The 22,811-nt window shown below is 34.9% G+C and overlaps 1 protein-coding gene across 2 annotated transcripts; it reads left to right on the top strand.

Annotated features, from left to right (window-relative positions):
- Positions 1-1,569: 1,569 nt before the first annotated feature.
- RpS24 (ribosomal protein S24) lies at positions 1,570-20,972 on the top strand. Of its 2 annotated transcripts, XM_089099519.1 has the most exons (6): positions 1,570-1,651; positions 10,442-10,513; positions 13,439-13,648; positions 15,366-15,482; positions 20,040-20,074; positions 20,873-20,972. In XM_089099519.1, exons 1-5 carry the CDS (start codon positions 1,649-1,651, stop codon positions 20,046-20,048), a joined length of 411 nt encoding a protein of 136 aa, XP_088955645.1. In that variant the 5' UTR covers positions 1,570-1,648; the 3' UTR covers positions 20,049-20,074; positions 20,873-20,972. The 2 variants fall into 2 exon arrangements, with proteins under 2 accessions (XP_088955645.1, XP_088955646.1); XM_089099520.1 differs by lacking the exon at positions 20,040-20,074 and having other exon boundaries at positions 1,571-1,651.
- The last annotated feature ends 1,839 nt before the right edge of the window (positions 20,973-22,811 follow it).

Raw genomic sequence — 22,811 nt, 5'->3', positions numbered from 1 at the left:
TTTCTCTTTTTTATTTTAATTTTGGAATTTCGAGGACTACAAAGTGACCTTTTCCGTAGAATTTTCTTCCTTCATAAAATGACCTCACAGTGTCATGTATTAACAAAAGATTTAAAGTGTTTGGATATATCATAGTATTGAAAAAACCACAACAGTTTTGATTTCTTTCGAACTATGCATACTGAAAACTGGGAGGATAATACCTTCAATCATTATTGTTGTTTTTAAACGTAGATGAAATCTTTTCCTCAGATCAATAATTCTAAGATAAGAATATTTCTAAGAATCTGAATTTATTTTTGAACTCTTGCAACCAAGGTTATATTTTGCTTATTTTATTGCTCACTGTTCAACTTTGGCGAAAAAAGATGAAAAATAAATAGGTCAAACCAATGCAAAAGCCGTAAATTCGATAAGCGAATAACTTGTTTTAGGTGAGAAACAAATTTTATTTTCTTAGTTTAAATTGGGCCGATTTGGCCAAACTACGAAAATGCAAAGTTAACGAATTTCGCATTTTACCATATCTGTTCCAAAAAATTTGCTTGGATTCTGGAAGGAAGAGAGGAATAAAATTAAAATCTTGTGTGAAATTCAACCAAATCACCAACTTTTTTTCAAATTTTGCGGAGCTATTTCAGATTTGTTTTGCCTTTAACTATATTGTTCAACTTTGTTATTGTTGTAATCAACTTTGTTTTGCCTTTTAATAATTAGACATATCACTAAGAGACATCCTTAACAGAATTTATCAATTTTTCTACTGAATCTTGGACCTTCTCTACCGGATATCAGAATTGGTATTGAATTCGAATTGAAATTTTTGAAGTCTCTGAGATTTTATTGTAAGTACTCCGTTTAGCCTCGGATTCAGTCTTAGACTTATGGTCAAAATTTTACAGAATTTCAAATTGTTTGAGGGGCTGCCTCCCTTCGTTGTGGTGCATTTGCCTTCTAGAATGGAGATATAAAACAGCATTCACTTGCTTTTACATGCATTGCAGCCGTATATTGTTCAATTTTTTTTTCTAGTTAAGACCTCCAAACTGGGTCTAATTTAAATGCTATAAAGTATCTAAAAGATGTTTTTCTTCCTCTTCCCCCAAACAAACTGAGTCCTTAGCCTATTTTTGTTCTGCTGCACACGAAGAATAAAAGCTGATTCACTATTGTGGCGTTGCTAGGTCTGTGTTTATATTAGGCTTACATTATTCAAACATGCAATTGGCACAACTTAACAATCACCACGGCCGGCCATTTTCAAGCGAGGATTCAATGACTATTGACTGTTTTGCACTACCACAGAAACAAGAAACGTATCGGAACAGTTGAATAAAAGAACGTAAACAAGAGTAATGTCAAACACATGTGAAATGAAAAAAAGGAATAGTTCTTGCTATTTGTCAAACCAAAGAGGAATCCGTGCAACCAGGTGCGCGTGCTGTGTGAAGGGTAACTCGCACAAAAATATTTTGGAAGGTAGGCTAGTTCTTCTTTTAAGTATGGTACTTTTTCCTTTTTTCTGATCTGACTAGCACAATTTTTTTCGAGCGGCAATCATGTTTGATAGCCAGCTCTCTTTTTAAGAACAAGAGGAAGAATACGTCACAGAAGAAAAACCGATTAAAAGTAAAAGAGATCACTGAAAATGGTGCGTTTATCTGTTTCAATCACTGCCATTTTAGTAATTGTGCAGCAGTTCAATATCACTCCCTGTTCATTTTGGATAGTTATACTTTCTTACTATATTTCATTTCTTGTTCGAACCATTTCTTCCTTATATTCCTAGGTATAATTTAGGTAGAAAATTTTTGATCTGCTCATTTAATTCTCATAAGTTTGATATCCTATTTTGGTAAAATTCTACTTTAGCTACTTTTGACTATCTTAGAAAGGGGTTAGGTTAGGAAAATGAAACTCTGGAATGGGTCTACAGGCTAAACTATGTCTTGAGAAGGTATTTTGAACTACCTACCTCCACTCCTCCTATCTCTAGAGGGTCCTGACCTTTGATGACCTTTAAAAATCTGTGAGTTATAGAAGTGAAACCTTGCAAAACAGATCTTCTGCTTAAATGAAGTATAACAAAATTGTTTTCAGCTTCACAACTTTGCCCAATCCCAATTTATAAGGTTTTAAAGGTTTTATAAGGTTTTATGCTCTTTATGAATATAGGCCTAATAATGATTTTTGTCAGAAATGAATTTTAGGCCTACCCTCACCCCTATATATACCAATTCAGGGTATATGTTTGCACATTAGGGGGTTGGGGGTAAAGTTAAAACTTACTGTAAATATTTACCAAATCATATTATTGACTAACAAATAAAGTGAATATACCACTTGATGCCTTTTTTATGCTCTTTCCAAATATAATACTCATAGGCCTATTTGGGTAAATATCTACCAAATTATATTATTGACTTACACATAAAGTTAATATAGGCCTACCACTCTATGTCTTTTTTATGCTGATTATGAATATAATAGGCCTAATCATTTTTATTGGAAATGAATTTTAGCCCCCCCCCCATATAGCCTATGCCAATTCAGGGTATATATTTCCACATGGGGGGGGTGGGGGTAAAGTTTAAACTAACCTCCCATTTACATCTGAAACAAAATTTGCCCCCCCCCCCTAATGTAGAAATATATACCCTGAATTGGCATATATAGGAGAGGCTGAAATTCAATTCTGATAGAAATGATTATTATATTCATAATTAGCATAAAAAAAGGCATTGAGTGGTATATTCACTTTATGTGTAAGTCAATAATATGATTTGGTAGATATTTACCCCTTTTTTGTTAGAAATGAATTTTACCCCCACACCTATAGCCTATATACCAATTCAGGTTATATATTTGCACATTAGGGGGGTGGGGGTAAATTTTATTTCTGATGTAAATGGGAGGTAGGTTTAAACTTTACCCCACCCCCCTAATGTGCAAATATATACCCTGAATTGGTATATATAAGGGTGGGGGTAAAATTCATTTCCAATAAAAATGAGTATTATATTTGGAAAGAGCATAAAAAAATGCATCAAGTGGTATATTCACTTTATTTGTAAGTCAATAATATGATTTGGTAAATATTTACCAAACTTACCTCTTGTTTGCATCAGGTATAAACTTTACCCCACCCCCCTAATGTGCATATATATACCTTGAATTGGTATATATAGGGGTGGGGGTAAAATTCATTTCTAACAAAAATGATTTTTATATTTGGAAAGAGCATAAAATGGCATTGAGTAGTATGTTTACTTTATTTTTAAGTCAATAATATGAACTGCCAAAAATTTACCAAACCAATTGGTGTTGGAAACCTCAAAGCTGGCAAGAATGCAAAAGCTGTTGTCACAACTCTTACAAGGTTCCCACCTCTAAGATTCCTCCAAGGACATCTATTTTTTGTTTTAAGTGCCAAGTACAACTAAGTGAAAACATCTTTGCCCCCTGGATCCATTGTAGGTGTATTCATACCCAGAAATCATGATTTTCTAAGATTTTTGGGTAAAATTCTACTTCAGCTACTTTTGGCTATCTTAGAAAAGGGTTTGGTTAGGAAAATTTTATCTGGCTTTTGTTCTGAAAATGCAATTCTTATTATTTGAGTAGAATTTCTGGCCATATCAATTTTTTTTAATTTAGGAAATGTATTTGCATATCAATAAAGCCTTATAAATTGGGATTGAGCAAAGTTGTGAAGCTGAAAATAATTTTGTTTTACTTTATTTAAGCAGAAGATCTATTTTGCTAGGTTTCACTTTTATAACACAGATTTTTAAGGGTCATCAAATGTCAGGACCCTCTAGAGAGAAGAGGTAGAGGTAGGTACTTCAAAATACCTTCCTGGGACATACATTAGCCTATAGACCCATCCCTGAAAGTTTCATTTTCCTAACCTAACCCCTTTCCAAGATAGCCAAAAGTAGCTTAAGTAGAATTTTAGATTTTTCTTTTGGTTGTTCAAAATCATAGTTTTTAGAGCATTATCAGATTTTCATCAGTGCTGCCCTCTGTATTTAAAAAAAAAGTTTTTCCACCTAAAAGAAAGGAGCAACATCAAAATTTAAAACTAACAGAAATTATTGCAAATATGAGGAGGGTTGCCTCTCCTCAATAACCCACTCTTTACATTAAAGTTTTAGCACTTGAAACAAGCTTCTGATTCTAATTAAACAGCCCTTGTGTTTCAAAAGTTGCTCATAAAGAATTGAGACAAAAGGTCAAACTTTAGCATAAAGAGCAGGTTATTGAGGAGGGGGCAACCTTCCTCATATTTGCAATAAATTCTGTTTAACTTTTAATGTTGCTCCTTACTTTCAGGTGGAAAAGACTAGTTTTTAAAAATTTAATTTCTCATTGTTTTTTAAATAATGCTGGGAAATCCAGCTCCCTCTTGATGGTAAGTCCCTTCCCAGATCAAAAATTCTTACATTTAAAGATCCACCCATCTACCTACTTCCCACTGAAAAGTATTTGTATGCTTCTCAATAGCCAATAGGCCTACTATATGTAAACAATGGACAAAGTTCATTACTTGAACCACTTCCTCTTGGGTCAAGTCATCCTCCAAGATATATTTATTAGAGTTTTCAACTATGCTCAACAAAATGGCTATCTCAAAATTCTGTTCAGACAACTTTGGGGAAAATGGGCAGGGGGGCTGGCTACCCTCCAATATTTTTGGTCACTTAAAAAGGGCATTAGAACTTTTGATTTCTGATAAATGAGCCCCCTCTGAATCTTCTAGGATAACTGGTTTGATAGAATCACCCATGGGAAAAAAAACATGCATCCATGACCTTGCTTCTGGCAAAAAATACAAGATTCTACATTTTGTTTATAGGAGATTGAAACATCTACAGTAATTTATTTTTATGCTGAACTTGATGGTGTGATTGTCATTAAGTTTACTTGAGGTTTTGGGGTTGTTTCCTCCCTTTTCCTAAAACCTATAAATTTTCTCAGGCATTTAACTTTTGATGGGTAAATAAAACTTGAAGAACATTACATATTTTGAATAAGCATCAAAATTTGATTCTTTTGATGTATCCATTGCTACCAAGACTGTCTCTTAGTTTTTGTTACTATTACTTACAGTTTGTTACCAAAAACTATTTGATGAAAATGAACACACAAAATTGTAATGTTCTTCATTATGGTCACAAAGACCATTGTTCAAACAAAAACAATGTGTTTATCCTCAAATATAGCTGCACTTTCTTAAGCTGTTTTGGGCCATATGGTTTAGCTTATTTTTGTTTTTGTCATATCTATGTTTTTCTTTTATGATCTTTACTACCAAAAAGCAAATAACTTTTTATAGAGGTCTTTTTAATCAAAAATCAAATCCCTGGTTATTTTTTTTTCTAATCTTTAAAATGTACATGGTTGTGTAGTTTTCTCTTAATGAATTAAAACAGTCAGATTTCATTTTTGCTGTACTTGGTAATATGAAATCCGATTTCTTTGATTACAATAGGGTAAGGGGAAATGCTACTGAACTAAATTTCCCAGCTTTTGTTTATTCTATTGCCCTAATTCACCAGTGCTCTTAGTCTTGTGTAATGGTTGCAATACAATCATAATAGACCACTCTCTGAGTTCTAAATTTTTTCCCTATAGCAAATCAAGCTCAACCTACTTTGTGTAGTGTAAGTGAATCCTTGAATTTAGCCTTCTCCATAAGCCTAGTTGGACAAACCATTTCCAAAAGTGATGGATTATATATGCAGCATTCAATTTCATATTTGTGTTTAGTGACAAAGTATATTATAACCCATCCATCTAGCTTGTTCTTCCATAGGGAGGTATACAAATCACAATGAAGGTCCTTTTGTATCTTTGGACTGGTTTATAGCAAAGCTATTGTGGTTGATAGGAACTATCCAAGGTCTAGTAGATCATCATCATAAGCATGTTAATCATTTCTCTGATGGTTGACTCACTGTGTGGGAGATTCTATTAATAATCATCCAAAAATTATTTTGAGTTTTGAAGTCTAGAAACAATATTTAAAGTACTAGAATCTTGTGAAGCAGGTGCAATTTCAAATACAGCATGTCAAATGTTTTCTTCAAATTGATAACAAATGTCATTTAGAAGAAATCTGGCTTTTGACCAATAATGAACAAGTCCCATGATTGAAGTAGAGAGAAAATATGTGGGAAGATGGATCTTTGTTCTAAACCTTAAAGCATTAACATTCCTCTTACAATCATGATCTGTCTGAGGTATATCTGCTGCATTGTTGCAACTAAGTCTGCTATTTCATTCCACTTACTTTACTTCTCATTATTGTCTTCAGTAATATGTTGTGGAGGCTACTCATGAACTTCAAGCTAGTGTACAAACTTTCTTTTGATCTGTGTCAGAAGTAGAAAAAGGATTGTGCTTAGTATAAACACAGCTGACTAGGAGTTATTCAAAAGTTTTATTTGGATATCAGATGTTGACAACCAGTACTTCAAGGTATCTCAATTCCTTGGAGCTCTGCTGGAAAGACATGGTAATAATTGGATAGAGATGCAGCAATACCAGTGTTTAAAGAAAGAGTGGAAAAGGCAGCATCTGAACCATGTCTTTTTTAACTCTCAGAATATTCTCCAGGATGGTAAGGAAAAATGGTTAGAATTCTTCCCATTTGAGAGTTTTGCACTTCCTTATTTGAGTAGTATGATTTGTGTTGTGGGTGGAAGTGGAGGTTGCAATATAGGTAACTCTCCCTATGCTGGTGATTCTACAAAAGGGTAACTGTTACAGCTGCTATTTTTCCAATTTGGAAATGCTGGAAGGAAGCTGGCACAATCAAAACCAACTTTATGTTCTAAAACAATATGCCATCCACTTTAATCTTGAATTCTGGAAAATATCTCTTGCATAGTAGTGAGGGTCTTCTATTCAGAAAGCAAAGGTAAGACAACTCTTATAGTTTTGGTTCTTCATAGGATTTAAAGTTGGGAACCTTTATTGAAGGAATTGAAGCCTGCTCTGTTAAGGAAGACAGAAGGGCCAGATAGTCTTGCTCCCAATAACCTTTGTTCTGAAAGAACCTGCTAGACAACCCTGAAGGTTATGCTAAGCAAAATGATGAGATTGACTTCTTCATTCTTTCCCCCCTGATAAGAGAAACAAGAAGTTTGGTAGGAATACTATTGAGGCACCTTCCTATCAGCAGAAGGGATAATTGTAAGATTACTAGTGTAAATGATTTTTTTTTCCTTTTTTTGTATTATGAGGGTGGTTGGCATTGGAGAGATTATTGGCATGTGGCATTCTTGTCAGAAAACTGTGCACTGAGTGCAAGCAAAGTAAATTAGGCTAAAATGATCAGCATGTATTTAAAAAAGCTTCTAATTATGATAGCCCTAGAATGCATTCATGAGGGACACCAAAACTGACTTCTAAAGCCAAATGGAAATGCAGATTCTAATCAAACAGTTTGTGGTAACAAACTGTAAGTAAGGAGTGACCCAGCGGTGTGACCCTTAATCACAAATGCTTCCAAATGATTGGAAGCAGACTAACATTAAGCCTATTCACAAGAAAGGGAGAAGGGGTCTTGCCAGTAATTATTGGCCTATAAGTCTCACACCAGTTGTATGTAAAGTGCTTGAGGGCATCATAAACAAGGCAATGGTCTCCCACCTTGAAAAAAAAACTGTTTTGTTAAAGCCAACATGGGTTTCAAAAAAACCAATCAGTTGATACTAACTTAATTGAGTCACATGATTTCGTGATTAAAATCTTAGATATTGGGCAACTGGTGGTTGTAATATTGCTTGACCAAGCCAAAGCCTTTGACAAAGTTCAACACCAATTACTAACTTTGAAATTAAAGGCATACAGAGCACACAAAGATATAATAGATTGGATAGAAGCCTTTCCAACTAGCTGGACTCAGAAGGTGTTGATATGCAACTGCAGTGGAAATGCTATCTATTCTGAACTGCTACCTGTTAGTGTCACAGGGTACCATCTTGGTATCCACATCAGGGGCATAGCTCCAGCATTTTTATTGGAGGGACAAGAGGGGTCCACATCCAGAGAGTCAAGGGGCATGGGTTATACAATAAATTTTTTCTCAAAATTATTGGGGGGCAATTTCCCCTCTCCTAAAACAATGCCACTGACCTGCATTATTCAGCATGTACATCAATAGCTGCACAACCAACATAAAGGATCCTTTGACACTAAATGCTGATGACTGCAAGCTTCTAGGACTGGCCCTAAATGACCTAAATCAGTTTACTATGCAAGAAGATCTGATTAAACTATCCAGATGATCATTTGAATGGTGTGTACAATTCAATGCCTCAAAATATAAAGTCCTACTTCTTGGATGCAACAATCCAAAACATTCATATGAACTCACAACTGCCTCAGTTTGAGGCAGTCACTGAGGAGAAGTTGAATTACTTGATGCAGTCACTGGGGGTCATTGTTGACAATTGAGTTAAAGTTTCACTGTCACATACAAGCTCAAGTTTCAAAAGCAAACTGTGCTTTTGGGCTCATAAAACAAACATTCACCATGAAAAGAGGAGATGTAATAACAACTTGTAAGTTGCTAGAAAATGACCTATTAAGTTATGTTTTCTCCCTGTCCCTCTCAACCACCATAAGAGGACACACCAAGAAGCTGCCATCCAGTCTCAAACCCTAGAAGCCTTCAAGAAAGGAGTTGGCCAAGACTGGGCCAACACTGAATGAGCACCACCTAGAAACCACCAGTAAGATTTTCTATTAACATCCAGAAACCAGTCATTCATCCTTTGTTTGAGGTAAGAACTGAGGCAGCTATTTACAAACCTTAATATTTTTGTTTAGTCAACAGTAGGAATTCCTGCGAATTTTGAGACTTATTTACTGAAAGAATTTAATATTGTTGATTATTAGGATCCATGAAGAAGATCTATGCATTTTTTATGTAAGGGGCTGAAGTTCCATGGCTACTATATCTATGTAACATCCTGAGCAAGTAGTAGCCTTGACATTCTTGTGACGTCTGTGGCCAGTAGATTATTTCTTCTCTTCTTTTTTTGCAGATCAAGAGTGCTAATATATCATAGTTCTTAGACTGACTTAACTGTTGGTATTTTTTGTACACATGCGGATAGAGCTATATCCATGATTTTTTAAGTTTACTTAGGGGGGAAGGTTTTTTTTGTATTCAGTGTAGGGGCTGGACAGCATTGGGAGAGAATTTAAACCTAGCAGCCCAACTTTAGGGGCGTTTTTTCACTCATCAATGTGTTAAGATCTTACATCTTTGGTCGTTTTTGTGCAAAGGTGTTTCATCATTCTGCTCTGATCAGTGGTCTGAGAACAATGATGAGTAGATCATCAAAGTTCTCTCATCATTGTTCTATATGGCAAAACAGTGGCGGTCTTCACACTTTTTGCTAATATCAGTGAGCTGTAAGATCTTAGAACAAAGATGAGTTAAAAAACGATAATCTTTGCAGAAAGATGTAAGATCTTAGTGCTGAAAAACGGGCCTTTTGTTACAAATTTTGTTTTCAGTTTACTGTTGGAGACTAAGATGTAACACCAGTTTTGTGGTAATTGATTAGTTTGCATGAGAAAACTTCTTTTTTTATAGTCAAGAATATTTGTTAAATGTTTGCCTCTGCCTTATCAGCAAAGTGTCAGTTGTGCCATATTTTGTTATATTTGGTACAAGAGTATATCAAGAAATGTTATTGGAGAGATGGAATTGGGCTAAAAGCCAAAAAGAAAAAGATGAGGTCTAAAAACTCATTAACTGCATTAATTGGTGTCATATAAATTATCAATTAGTACTTGTATAATAAAAAATTAGCCGTCATATAATTTGTATTATTTTTTTAGCAATTGATTGTTTTTAAGTTTATTAAACTGTTATTATCATCAGTAAAAGTACCCATTTGTTTGCAATATTAAAGTTCTTTTTTTAATACGAGTCCTCTTTAGGATGGTCTTCATCCTCTGCTAATAAGCATTCTCTTTCTCATGTGTGTTTGTGTGTGTATATAAGGCCCGTTTTTTAGCACTAAGATCTTACATCTTTCTGCCAAGATTATTGTTTCTTAACTCATCTTTGTTCTAAAATCTTACATCTCACTGATGTTAGCAAAAAGTGTGAAATACACCAAGTTCCTGCCATATAAAACAATGATGAGAGAACTTTGATGATCTACTCATCATTGTTCTCAGACCATTGATCAGAGCAGAATGATGAAAGACGTGTGCACAAAAACGACAAAGATGTAAGATCTTTGTTCAAAGATTTCACTTTTAAGCATTTTCTGACAAAAGATGTAAGATCTTAGCACATTGATAACTGTAAAAACGGTCCTATAGACAGTTTAAGCCCAAAAGTGGAATCTAAATTATATTTGCATGGATAGGTGTATGCTGTTAGTTGATTTGTTATGTAATTTTTCAGACCAATGAGACTACTGCCACAATCAGAACAAGGAAGTTCTTGACCAACAGGCTACTATGCAGAAAACAAATGGTATGTCATTATTTTCTGAATTCTTTTTATTTTTAATTCTATCTTTGTTTCAAAATATTTCATTTTGTATCATAGATAACTGGTTATCACAAATTGTTGGCGAAAGGATATGTAATTTGTCTAAGAGAGTGGGTAAATTTTAAAACTGGTAATAAGAAAACTTCACAAATATTATGCATATTTGGGATTTCATGATGAAAAATGCTCAAATTCTTAAAAAAAAGAAGTTTGGTTCATACTGTTATGGCTATTATTTATACATTGTGTGATGTTCTTTTGGAAATGAGAAACATCAGAACTGGCTGGAATGAAAAAAAAACAGAATTGGTAATATAGACTTAAAGGAATTGCCCTTAGAACCTAGAATGCTATGCAGAAGATTATTTTTCAAGCTTAAAAATTTCAAACTTAGATCATTCATAAGCTCAATATTAAACCTAGGAATCAGTAAAAACTGCAAGAACCAAATCTCACAGTGCTTAAAAGTACATCTGGGAATACCAGGAAAGCGTGTGGTGAATATAAAGCAGATATATTTTCCCAGAATGGTAAAACCGTTATGGAGCATAGGAAATCAGATTTTGGTGAGTTTTCAGCCCTGTTAGAGGAAAAAAAAATCCTTTTTCTTAAAATCGGGTTCTTGATGTGTTTGAAAACGGTCTCTTCTTCTTGTTGTCTCTTTTTCGTTTCTCTTTAGTGTTGTTGCTTTTTTTCTTTTTTTTTTTGTGCTCTCTGTGCCCTAGATTTACGTTTTGAATTTTATGTATTGTTGGAAGGCAGGATGTAATAATCCTTATGGCTGTTTTAAAATTGTAAAATTTTTAATTATTAAACTTGACAATGATTTCTCTCATTAAAAATTCAAACATCAATGACTCATTGATTCTCTTTTACCTTAAAACAGATCTGGCTTTATTAGCTTGTGATAGTTGCTTGTCTATACAGAATTATATTACCAATTTCTTATGTACTGTCAATTCACTGTTTTGGAAACAATGACAAGTTGTACAAATGTACTCCAAGTGGTAACATTGTCTATGTCTGAAAAGAACTCCTTAATAATAGCAAAGACAATTTCTTAAACCACATTGGCCTGACATAACATAAAGAAAGAAAACGAGGAAGAATGGGGATTTTCAAAGCCAAATGAAAATACTGACAAACCAACAAAACGAATATTTCGAGGGGGAAAACGCCTCTTCTTCAGCGCGAAACGAAAAAATATATTCAATGAGAGTACTGAAGAAAAAAAAACATAATACCAACATTTATACATATCTGAACAGGGATTCAGGTGATTTAAGAATAAATAAGTTGTATTTCGGTTTTCTCAAAATAGAAGCTGATACTTTAGTAGTGCCAAATATAAACCTTCAATCACAACCAGTTTCCCAATCAGACACATCAACAAGCCCTTAGGTCTCAATGAGTGTCTGCAAGGAATGCAATTATTAAAATCAGATGACATAGTTCTCCAACTCATTCAATTGCTGGTTCGTTTTGCTTTGAATGAATGAAGGTTTTTCTTTTATTTCTCATTTATTTGCTAGTATCTGTTGATGGCAGTTCAAATTTTTTTTTTTTTTTGCAAATCATGGATATTAGTGAATGACTCGCTTTTATGGTTGTTAGGTATTTTCTCGTAATTTTTGGCTTTTATTGAATTTTATTCATCTTTTAATTTTTTACTTTTTCATTGTTTTTTTGTTGTTTTGTTGCCTTTTTTTCACCTTGACTTTCCGCTTTTTTTTTCTTTTTTTTTTTTCTTTTTTTTTTTTTCAGCACTCATTGAATATATTTTTTCGTTTCGTGCTGAAGAAGGAGAGGCGTTTGTCCCCTCGAAATATTCGCTTTGTTGTGTTTTGTCAGTATTTTCATTTGGCCTTTAAAACCCCCATTTTTGCTCGTTTTTCTTTCTTTATGTTAATAATAGCAGTTTGCAATTTGGTAACTCTTTCAATGACCCTATATGTTATAGAGATTGAAAAATATTGTGGAAAACTGTATGAAATTAAGCAACTGCGTTATGAGTGAATGCTAGTCTTACACAAATCTGTGTAAATAATATCATATAAATGTGTTTTTTAATCTTCTATTGAGCTGATGGAAGAAAAATTTAGAAAGGGTCTTCCAAAGAGATTGGTTCTGTTTTAAAAGGAAGTATCTAGGTATTTTTAACTCATAATCATAGCATAGCAACTTATTTTTTGTTCAAGTTTGAAAAAAGTAAAACAGACAATAGGTGAAAAAACAATCAGAAAATTTAGGAGAAGTTGCAATATTTAGATATTAGTATTAATCATATTTGCCATATTTAGGCCCAAAGCGACACTATTTTGGCTATTTCAGACTCATCAACTTACCCTTCTCTCTCCTATAGTCTATATTCCTACATATGCCCTCTGCCTAACAGTTTTACCTACGGTCAAATGTCTTAATCCAGTCGAATTTTACTTAATGATCTAGTAAAAATATTCTCAAAACTCGTGTTTAAAAAAGTTATCTCCAAGTGCACTAAGGAGTATAAAACAAAATTCTGCTACTTAAAAAAATCGAAGATTTTTAATATAAAAATTACAGCATTGGGGCTGTTATGTCATTGGAAATATTTCTTGGATGGTTATAAAATATAGTCAACTTTACTCTTTCCAGTCCATGGTATGTCTTTTAGGAAAATCTTCATATTTCATCCCACCATAACAGTATGCTTTATGCTAAGAAAATCTTACATGCAAAATTTCATGTTGAGATCATCTTTATTTTTGTTTGAAACAGCCATCAGCTATGATGTTACTTGTATTTTATAAATGTCATACTGTCCAAGTATGTGGTTTTCTGAAGGTTTGATCTTAGACGAATTTATTTATTTAATCCCTTAAACAGACGAATTTAAATAAAAGTGTTTAAATTTTGACTTTCCTTTAGGTTGTTGACGTTCTTCATCCTGGACGTTCGAGTGTACCAAAAACTGAAATTTGCGAGAAACTCGCCAAAATGTATAAAACCACTCCTGATGTAGTCTTTTCCTTTGGATTCAGGACAAATTTTGGCGGTGGAAAATCCACTGGTTTTGCTCTAATTTATGACACACTCGACTTTGCAAAGAAATTTGAGCCAAAATACAGGCTGCAAAGGGTAAGTCTTTTTCTATTGCCCTGGAGAAAATTTCATGCTTGTGGGCTTTGTTCAAGGGAGTGGTCGATGATGAAGTACTGTCATTTGATGGTAATTTTCAAAGACTGATTAATGTATTTGTCTGCTTTTCCTTACTAGACAGTGGAAATAGGAGGCAAAGAAGTTCTGAGGTCTGTAGAATTTTGCTGATGAAAATGTACCGTGCGGCTGAGACTATGTACCTCTTTGTAACTCAAGATGACTTTTTATTTACTTTTGACTGGGCTAATTTCATGTTATACAATATTGTCAAATATCTGTTTTCTAGGAATTACAGAATATGCGTTATTTATCTACTACCATCATCTTTGTTATGTGTGGCTCTGTACAGATATATTAATGTATATTAATGAAATCTTTGCTTTACTTTCTAATTGTTTCTGCTATAAGAGAGATACTGTCATTCCCTCAGGAACCACATGGGACAAATAGTCCGAAATACATCCCCCAAATGAACAGTTGCTAGGAAGTGAATTTACTTCATATATATTTGATCTAAATGACATTGGGCAGAAAAATGGTAAACTAATGCTTAAAAGAGAATATTTTGAGGCTTTTATTGCCCCTTGTTCAAATGCTCTTTTTGAGTGGGTCCTCTCCTGATGTTTCATTAACACTGACTTGGTATAATGACGTCTTGTTATAAGGGGGGCAACCTGTTTTTGCATGTAAGGGTTGACTGGGTTGTTAAATGTTGAAAGTGATGGTATTATTTTTACCAAGGTCTAATCCATTTTTGGTTGCTTTTCTCCATTTTCTAAAATCTTACTAATAAGTTTTGTGTATTTGGAATCAGTACCAAAACAGATTCTTTTGATGTATGTATAAACTTTCAATTTTTGGGGTTTCCTTTACTAATGACTGATGTCAGGCTTTACTTATTGCTCACTACCATGAACAATTTAAATAAGAGTATGTAGGCTATATTTCTAAGTATCCAACAGTGATATTACTGTCGTAAAAAAGACAATCAAAGCTATTCCAAATTCCGAGGGAGGAGGGGAGGGGGGGCAAAAAAGTAAGTTGCAGGTCCCGGGGACTTCTTGCTGCTCAGTTCTAAGCTAGAGCAAAAAATAAGCGGACAGAATCGGTGAATTGTTTCTTTTGTACCAGCCTCACAAAACTGACGATGGACTAAAAAAAAACAAAAAGATAACAATCCATTATCAAGAGTCAACGAGAAAAAATGTGTTTTACCCTGGAAAATAATTTATCCTAAGTTCTTCCCAATATTCTCAATCATTCGAGAATATTGTGTAGACTTGAGAAGAAGTTATTAGTCCTTGACCTGCACTGGTACACTGGTAGGACCATTGTTTCTAGATGCCAAATAATATTTTATAATATGAAAATTCTGACCTGGAACGTTGCAACGTTGAAAGACAATTGTCATGTTGACATTTTGCTGTTTAAAGTGTTTAATGGTCTTTACGTCTTCATGATCATTGGAATAATTAAAATGAGAAGAAATTTGACACTTGGACCTGTGAGTTGAATTGAAAACTTGGTGTAAGATCTTATCAAGTAAGCATCCCAAGTATTTTATGAATGGCTAAGAAACTTTGCTCACTTGAGTCAATTCAAAGATTTGGTATTCTGCAACTGTTGTTACCTGTTAAAAATAAAGAGATTGTAATTATTTTAAAACATGTCTAACTTTCATCTATTCCAAATGTAGAAGGGCATGTTTGAGAAGAAGAAGCTCTCAAGAAAACAGCGAAAGGAAAGGAAGAACAGAATGAAGAAAGTACGCGGAACCAAGAAAGCCAAGGTTGGAGCTGCTTCTGGAAAGAAGGTAATGCACACTTTCCTAATGCCTAAATCTACTTTATAGTATTTTGTATAACCTCCTGGGTCCTGGGTATGTTCTTGAGTAGGGGCGTATATGAAATTTGGAATTTACCGATGAAAAAAATAGCACAAGACGATGGAATGAAAGTTTTATTTTTTTTTACGTCCTGGGGGACCGGGGGGGATGTACAACCCGTTGGACATGGGGACTCAACTTCGTGTAATTTTCAAATACAAGTTACAAAATGTCATGAGAAAACATACGATCAACATACATAACACATAAAAACAACCTTTATCATTTATGGGAATGCGAAAAACATTCTCGAACTTGCTTGCGAACCTGAAAGCAGAGATAGACCTGACACGCTTCGCAGGACACTTCATATTCGCTAAAGTCGCCCTCGATTGATCGCCGAAGATCTTCAAAACATTCAGCTACCTGAAATCTGAAGTGGATCAGCTGATCGTAGGGTTTATTCCCTTTGATTGAATCCTGCCTGCAGAGTAGCCAGGCATTTGAAAGAGCCAAATCAATAAAATGGTGAAGAACTCGAACTTGCCATTTATTTGCCCTGCTGCTGAATCTGTAATAACTCACCATGCGGTCACAGAGATCGACTTTGCCCATGTACTTGTTGTACTGTCTTACCACAAGAGGACTGGGGATATCTACATATTTTCTTTAAGACTCGTTGTATCTTGACACAGGTAGCTCGGGTTCTTTGCCATAGCAGCATGAAGCTAGAAAAATGGGCTTGTTGTTGTCGTACGACTGCGTAACGGCTATAACTCCATCTTCTCGCGTGAATGTAAAGGACTTCCCACGTCCAGTTCTTTTTAGTTTACAATCGGTCTTCGCTGATAGACCTTCGAATCGATTTTTCATGAGCGTGCTGGTTGCATTTCTGCGCTTTCTGATAATTTTTCAAGCAAAGATATGCTAGTGAAGTACCTATCGAAGAAAAGATAGGAACCTTCACTTAGATCTTGGCATAGGTGTTGCAAAGTTGTACTACTTAGACCATTAGCTTGTAGTTCTGGCACAAAGGTGGTCTTTCCTTGATAGATTACGAAATCATACACCAGACCTGATGAGCCTGCTAAAACAAAGTTCTCAAGCCAAGTGGATTTGGCTTATTTAGTACGTACTGCTTCAGGCTGCATCGCCCAGCAAAGGGAATCATTTGCTCGTCAATACAAATGAATTGTTCTCGCTCAAGCTTTAGACACTCATCTCGTGCCAAATTCAGCAAGGGGCGCACTTTCCAAAGATGATCATTTCTTTTGGTATCCTCGTCCTAAATAAGGAACTTAACATTCTGTCTAAGCTTGAAAAACCGATCTCGAGGCATTTTCTCGCAGATGATAGGGACTCGAAATTTATTGCTGCAAAACATTCGAAGACGAGGAAACTTCATGTTACTCATGACGATGGAAATGCCAAAGAATACTTTCAGTTCGGAGGCCCTAGCGAACAAAGTTTTTTTTGTGGCCTTCCGGTAATGACAATTCATTGCGAAAGCCATTGTCTCAAAAAATGAGTCAGGGAAGTACTTCAAAAAGTGTTCATGTGGCTTCCAGCTTTCCCGTTGAATTGAATCTGAGTAAAAGGGAATGTATGAATGATGCTCGTTCAAGGTATCTTAACTGGTCCACATTTTGTTGGGGCTTCGAATTTTTCCTGAGTGACTTGTTGGTACGGAATCAGTTGTGAATGCTGGAATATACTGCGCTATCGGAATTTCGTCCTTTCCTTCGTCGAATAGGACTGAAAAGTCATTGAGATTAGCCCAATCTAGAAAGCCTTGAGACTCCTCTTCACTATCAGAGTACACTTGGTCTGCTGATCTGTTGCACATGTGTTGCCAGGTAAATACCACTCAGGGTCGGTTTTGTCTCTGTTATCTTCCAAGTTGCTGATATCGCTGTTTTCAAGCAAGGACAAGGCTTTTTCCAAGGATACTGCAAAAGAAACAAAACTCTTAGTACTTTAGACCTCACAGTAGGAAACTTTAGACATACAACAACTCCATTTAAATAGCCTCACTGAAGAAAAAAAATGTTAGGCCTAACCAGAAAAAAACTTAGCTAAAAAAATACAATTTTCCAACCCGTTGGACTTCTAAGGTAAGACCGAATGTACAACCCATTGTACAAGACCGAAAGTCCCTCTGCCAGATGACAGCAATAACAGCAAATTCGTTAAAAATCAAACCTGTCAATACTTCGGTCTTAGGATATATTGCCTGATTTTTTTTTCTATTGATCTAGCCTATCTCTTTATATTTTTTTCTAATTTCTTACCTTTTGCCCTTTTTTCGTAAGTCGATTTTCTTTATTTCACTTGCTCCTCATTTGGCCTCCATTACTGTTACTGGACTGAAAAAATCACAGATGGCAGCAAACGCCTCTTGCAGAAAAGGAGACAATCTTTAAGTCCCGATTTACAGTAGGTTGGAAGATAAAAATTCATAAACGAATATACAGCCGGTTGGACATCAGGTCCCAGGGGGATAATTCTGTCTCTTTCTCTCTCTCTCTCTCTCTCTCTCTCTCTCTCGCTCTCTCTCTCTCTCTCTCTCTCTCCCATCTCCCTCTCTCTCCCCCCTCTCTTTCTCTCTCCCCCCTCTCCTTCTTTCTATCCCATCTTTCTCCCTCTCTCTCTATCCCTTTCCCGCTCTATTTCTCTCTCTCCCTTTCCCTCTCCCTTTCCCTCTCTCCCTCTCTTCTCTCTCCCTTTCTCTCTCTATCTCTTTCTTTCTCTCTCTCTCTTTTATCCCTCTCTCCCCCTCTTTCTCCCTTTCCCTCTCTTTCTTTCTCTCTCTCTTTTCCTCTCTCTTTCTCTCTCTCTCAAGTTTGTAGGCAAGAATATAAAATGAGTAGGAGGTACTAGGCTTGAGATGGCTTGTAGAGGACGCTGACTCTTGTTGGTAGAAGAGCATCACCAAGCGTGGAAAACCATGTAAAGTTCAAAAGGGAACCCAGGCTTGCCCAAAGTCTCCATTCAACTGCAGGTCCCAGGGACTTCTCGCTGTCCGGTTCTAAGCTGGCTTAAGGGCTCTGTGTAGACTTGAGAAGAAGTTATTAATGCCTGACCTGCACTGGAGGGACCGTTGTTTTTCTTGAAGTTACAACAATTTCAATTATTTAAATAGTCTGACAAGTCCGACATGGGACGTTACAAAGTTGAAAGACAGCTATCATGTTGACATTTCGACTGGCGAATTCGGACGTTTTGATTGCCTATGTGCTATTAGTTCTTATGGGAGTGTCTTATAGTAGATGTGGGTTTTCTAAATTAAAGAAATGCGTTTGTCGGTGGTGGGCTCTTAGTTAGCATGCCTGGAAGTATTTTAGAAGACTGTTTTTCATAAGTGGTCAAATGATTAATTGACTAAATTTGACTCGGGAATAAAGTGTATTCAATGCTAATAAAACATTCTCGGTTTGTTAGTGTTGTCGTCATAGATGTGCTCCTTACCTATATTATAGTTTGAATGTATGGCATCTTCTTTTCTTAAACATTTTCTTCTTATGTAGTTTTTTTTTTAAGTTAATACCCATCGTGGGTCTTGTTTTCGTTTTCTTTTCTGTGATGCAAGAATTTTCATCTTCTTTCTTCAAAGTACCACCACTGTTCAATATATAATGGCTGGTATTTATAATGGGAAATCATTGAATTAAATTTCACGTGTTCATTAAACCTATATTGTCTAAGTTACAATGGAACAAACAATGCGTTGTTTCGAAGATCCAGTAACTGAGTATTTTTATTAATTCTAACTTGTTTCTATATTATCTAACTAACCTATATATTATCTAACTATTATCTCACTTATTCTTATTGTTGAAGAAACTTGTTAGTGTAAATTTTCTATAGTAATCTTGTTAAGATACCAGCCTTGTTAAGAATACAGTTAAGATACCAGCAGAATTCGTTTTTGTAAAGGAGTATCAAATATGCTTTGGGTGAAGAATCAAAGTTAAATCGTTTACAAATGAGGCTCTAGATTGTATCCAAATGCTCTATGGGTAGGGACTGCTCATCAGTGACGCCCTTTATAACTTAATGATTTTGTATTCTTATTCCTTTTTTCTTTCTTTTTTTTTAGCGCTTTGATTAAATGTAGAGACAATATTTGAATATTTCTGTCAGGTTTTCACTTGCCCATCCTTAGTTGTAATAGAAAAAACAATAAATTGTATGAAAGCTGATAAATGATGATATGAAAAGAAATGTCCCATGAGAGCATGAATTGGAGAACTTTAGAACATAAACAGTGAAAAATTAATGAAATGAGAAATTAAATAACAATATGAAAAAGATAAGCATAAGAAGAATAAAAGAATAAGAACAGTAAAATAAAATAAAAAGCATCCGTCCCTCCCTCTCCCTCCCCATTAAAAAAGAAAGAAAATAACTTAAGAAGAGCCGAATATCTGAAATGAGACAAAAAGTTTGGTCCTTCATATTTTGCTGGAATTTTGGGGCTTTAAATTAATCAATCTTTTTATAATTCTTCCTTTTCTATTTCTTTACCTCTGTTACTATTTTTAGGGAAAGTAAATTCTCTTCTCTCTGGCTGACATCTGGTTTGTACATCTATACTATCTAGCATGGAATTCTTTGTTTTTTTTGCATGTTATCTTTATCCTGTTTTTAAAATGATGAGCTACTAGTTTTTACACTATACACTGCAACTTGGATTGAATGGCATGAGAAATAAATGCGCCAACAAAATAAAAATTGACGCTAAGACGTGCCTTATTTACTTGTTTATTATAACCAATATGTGCTGAAATCTTGATTGCACCGAAAATGCGTCTGTTAATCACTTGCAGTGGCTCTGTATTAGATGCTGGGAGGGGGTCTGTCGATGAGTATATCTAAGTTATCTATTTTAAAAATAGCTTTCCTTGTCCTGTCTACCCCTTTCTGCTGTACGCTCCTTAGAAGTATAAATGTTTATTACAGATAAATAAAATTAAATGTATGTCAATTTCGACTATGCCCATGTGACGGTTTATGCTTTTCGTAATTGTTAATTATTTGTCCGTTAAACTCTATTTTATTTGAACGGAAAGTGAGAGTTTTTTGTCTCTTTTATTAAGGAATGCAAGATAGCGAATAAATATTTTCATCATTTGCTTGAATGTTTCGATACTACCTGTTGCTAATTAATACATATTGAGCTGTTTATCGTTATAATTTGCTTCTGGTAATGATTATTGTCAACTTTTTTAGTTGTTTTGTTATTCAGCTGGTTATTAATTATCCCAACTCTAAAGTTAAACACTTCTCTTTCGCATTTGGGAGTTCTCGGAACCTGGAACCTTGTGTATGCTGATAACCTTTTATAGATGGACAATAATATCATATCTTTTTTTCAGTGAGCTGCGACTTCGTTTCAATTTGGCGAAAGAAGGGGAATTTTCATTTGTTTTGTATATGGAAAATTTAAATAAAGATTCACATTCTTTCGTATCAAAACTTGTCTCGCTTCATCTAATGTACAGATTGTGACTCGTCTTTTTAATTCCTCTGGATCTGCGAGGGCAGACAAATATGCAGTAATAGTTTTGGGATTGAGGCAAATAAGCTCTTTTCCTATTGGACGTTAGTGCTGACCTATTCTTGAACAGGAATACTAATCTGGAGGAGCTCTGGCACATTGTGTTGAAATTCTGGCGGTAAGTGCCAAAATTTAGATTTACACGTTGACATATGCCACCAAAATTTCCACAGCCAAAATGACCATAGCATTTATTACATAACGGGGGTGGTTATTTGCGAAAAGGCATGTATTATTGGCAACACAGCGATCATCCAGTAGAAATTGAAGCTGGTTAATAAGACTGACAAGTGGTAATTGTCATGAATATCGACTTATAATAAGACTAAGTTTTTTAACCTTGATCACGCTGCTATTATCTTAATGGACTTATTTTGATTAAATGACATTAGTATTTGGTTCTCTGTTATGATTCTGCAAGGTTTTCGAAATTATTATTCGTTTTATTTAGTTATTGATGTACTAGATAAAGAAAAAATTTGGAGGTTTTTCTTAAAATCATTTCTAAAGCAGATTTACTTCAGAAATGGACCAGTCCCTCAGATCAACTGGGAAAGAATTTCCATGTGTTCCAGTACTAGAACTGCTTGAACTTTAATATGAAGGTCACTCGTCATGTCCTTTGACAATTCTTAAGTTAGTGATGTAAAAAAAAATATATATACATATAACCCATACAAAAAGGACAAAACACAATTCTGCTTTAATTCTTGGCTCCACGTGTAACTTCTCACTAGCTCCACTTTCATCCTTAAAGCCCATTCCCAAGGAGATCTTACTAATATCGGTAATTAGCGCTAAAGTGGGCCAGTCAGATTTTCGCTTAGTTTTTCACCAAATCAGAAAATTATATGAAAAATCTGATTGACTCGTATAGCTAATAAAACTATTAGTAAAGTCTCTTCGTAAATGGGCCTTTAACCGCAGCCGTGTTACTATCATGTTGTTAGCTGTATTGCTTCGCACTACTTACTTTAACATACTTATTTTGTATCATAGGCAGTGTTATTGCGCCGTGGGCACAATGTATTGTTTATTTTATTGTTTTTTTTTGTTTGTTTTTTTAGACCAGGGCACTTCGGACAGTAGGAGTTGTCGTAGAGACTTCGAAAGGGGTTATTTAATAGGAAGTTGTAAGTTCTAGTGGCCTTTTTAAGAATCAAAACTGAATGGAGGGCAACCTGTCTCTCAAACCACAAGCCTATCGTTCCCTAAAACACATCCCATCAAAATTTTAAGAGAGCTATTTTGTTCAGCATTGTTGAAAGTTCCAGTAATTACGTCTTATGTAATTAGTCTTAGGATGTCAACCTCCCCACAATCCTCAGGGCAAGGGCTGTAAGTTATTGTAGTCTACAATAACGAATAGTCTACAATTTGTAGACAATTCGTTCATTGTTTACATATAGTATATGTTATTGAGAAAGGTATGTATGTTTGAACTTTACTTTTCAAAAAGACGAAGGGCATTCAGATGAGCCTTCCAGAGAATATTGAGGGGAGTGCTGAAATAAATCAAAACACATTATGTGTATACTGATTGTCAAAAGGGCGACTCATGAATGACTGGTTATATTAAATAAGAGTTTTTAGGAAATGATATAGCAGATGGTAAAAAAAGGCATGCTACCACTACTTCTGTTAGTACCACACTACTCCATTTACAATATTGAGGGGAAATTTGAACTAAATCAAAAGACACTTTGACATGTACATTGTGAAAAGAGTGTATCGCAAGAATTGATTTGGGTATTAAG

The sequence above is a fragment of the Artemia sp. Qi Xiang Cuo genome, chromosome 13, assembly GCF_049724085.1.
Source record: "Artemia sp. Qi Xiang Cuo chromosome 13, ASM4972408v1, whole genome shotgun sequence".
NCBI classification, from domain to species: domain Eukaryota; kingdom Metazoa; phylum Arthropoda; class Branchiopoda; order Anostraca; family Artemiidae; genus Artemia; species Artemia sp. Qi Xiang Cuo.
Note: the sequence above shows the minus strand (reverse complement) of the source record. Positions and strands in the feature narration are given on the sequence as shown.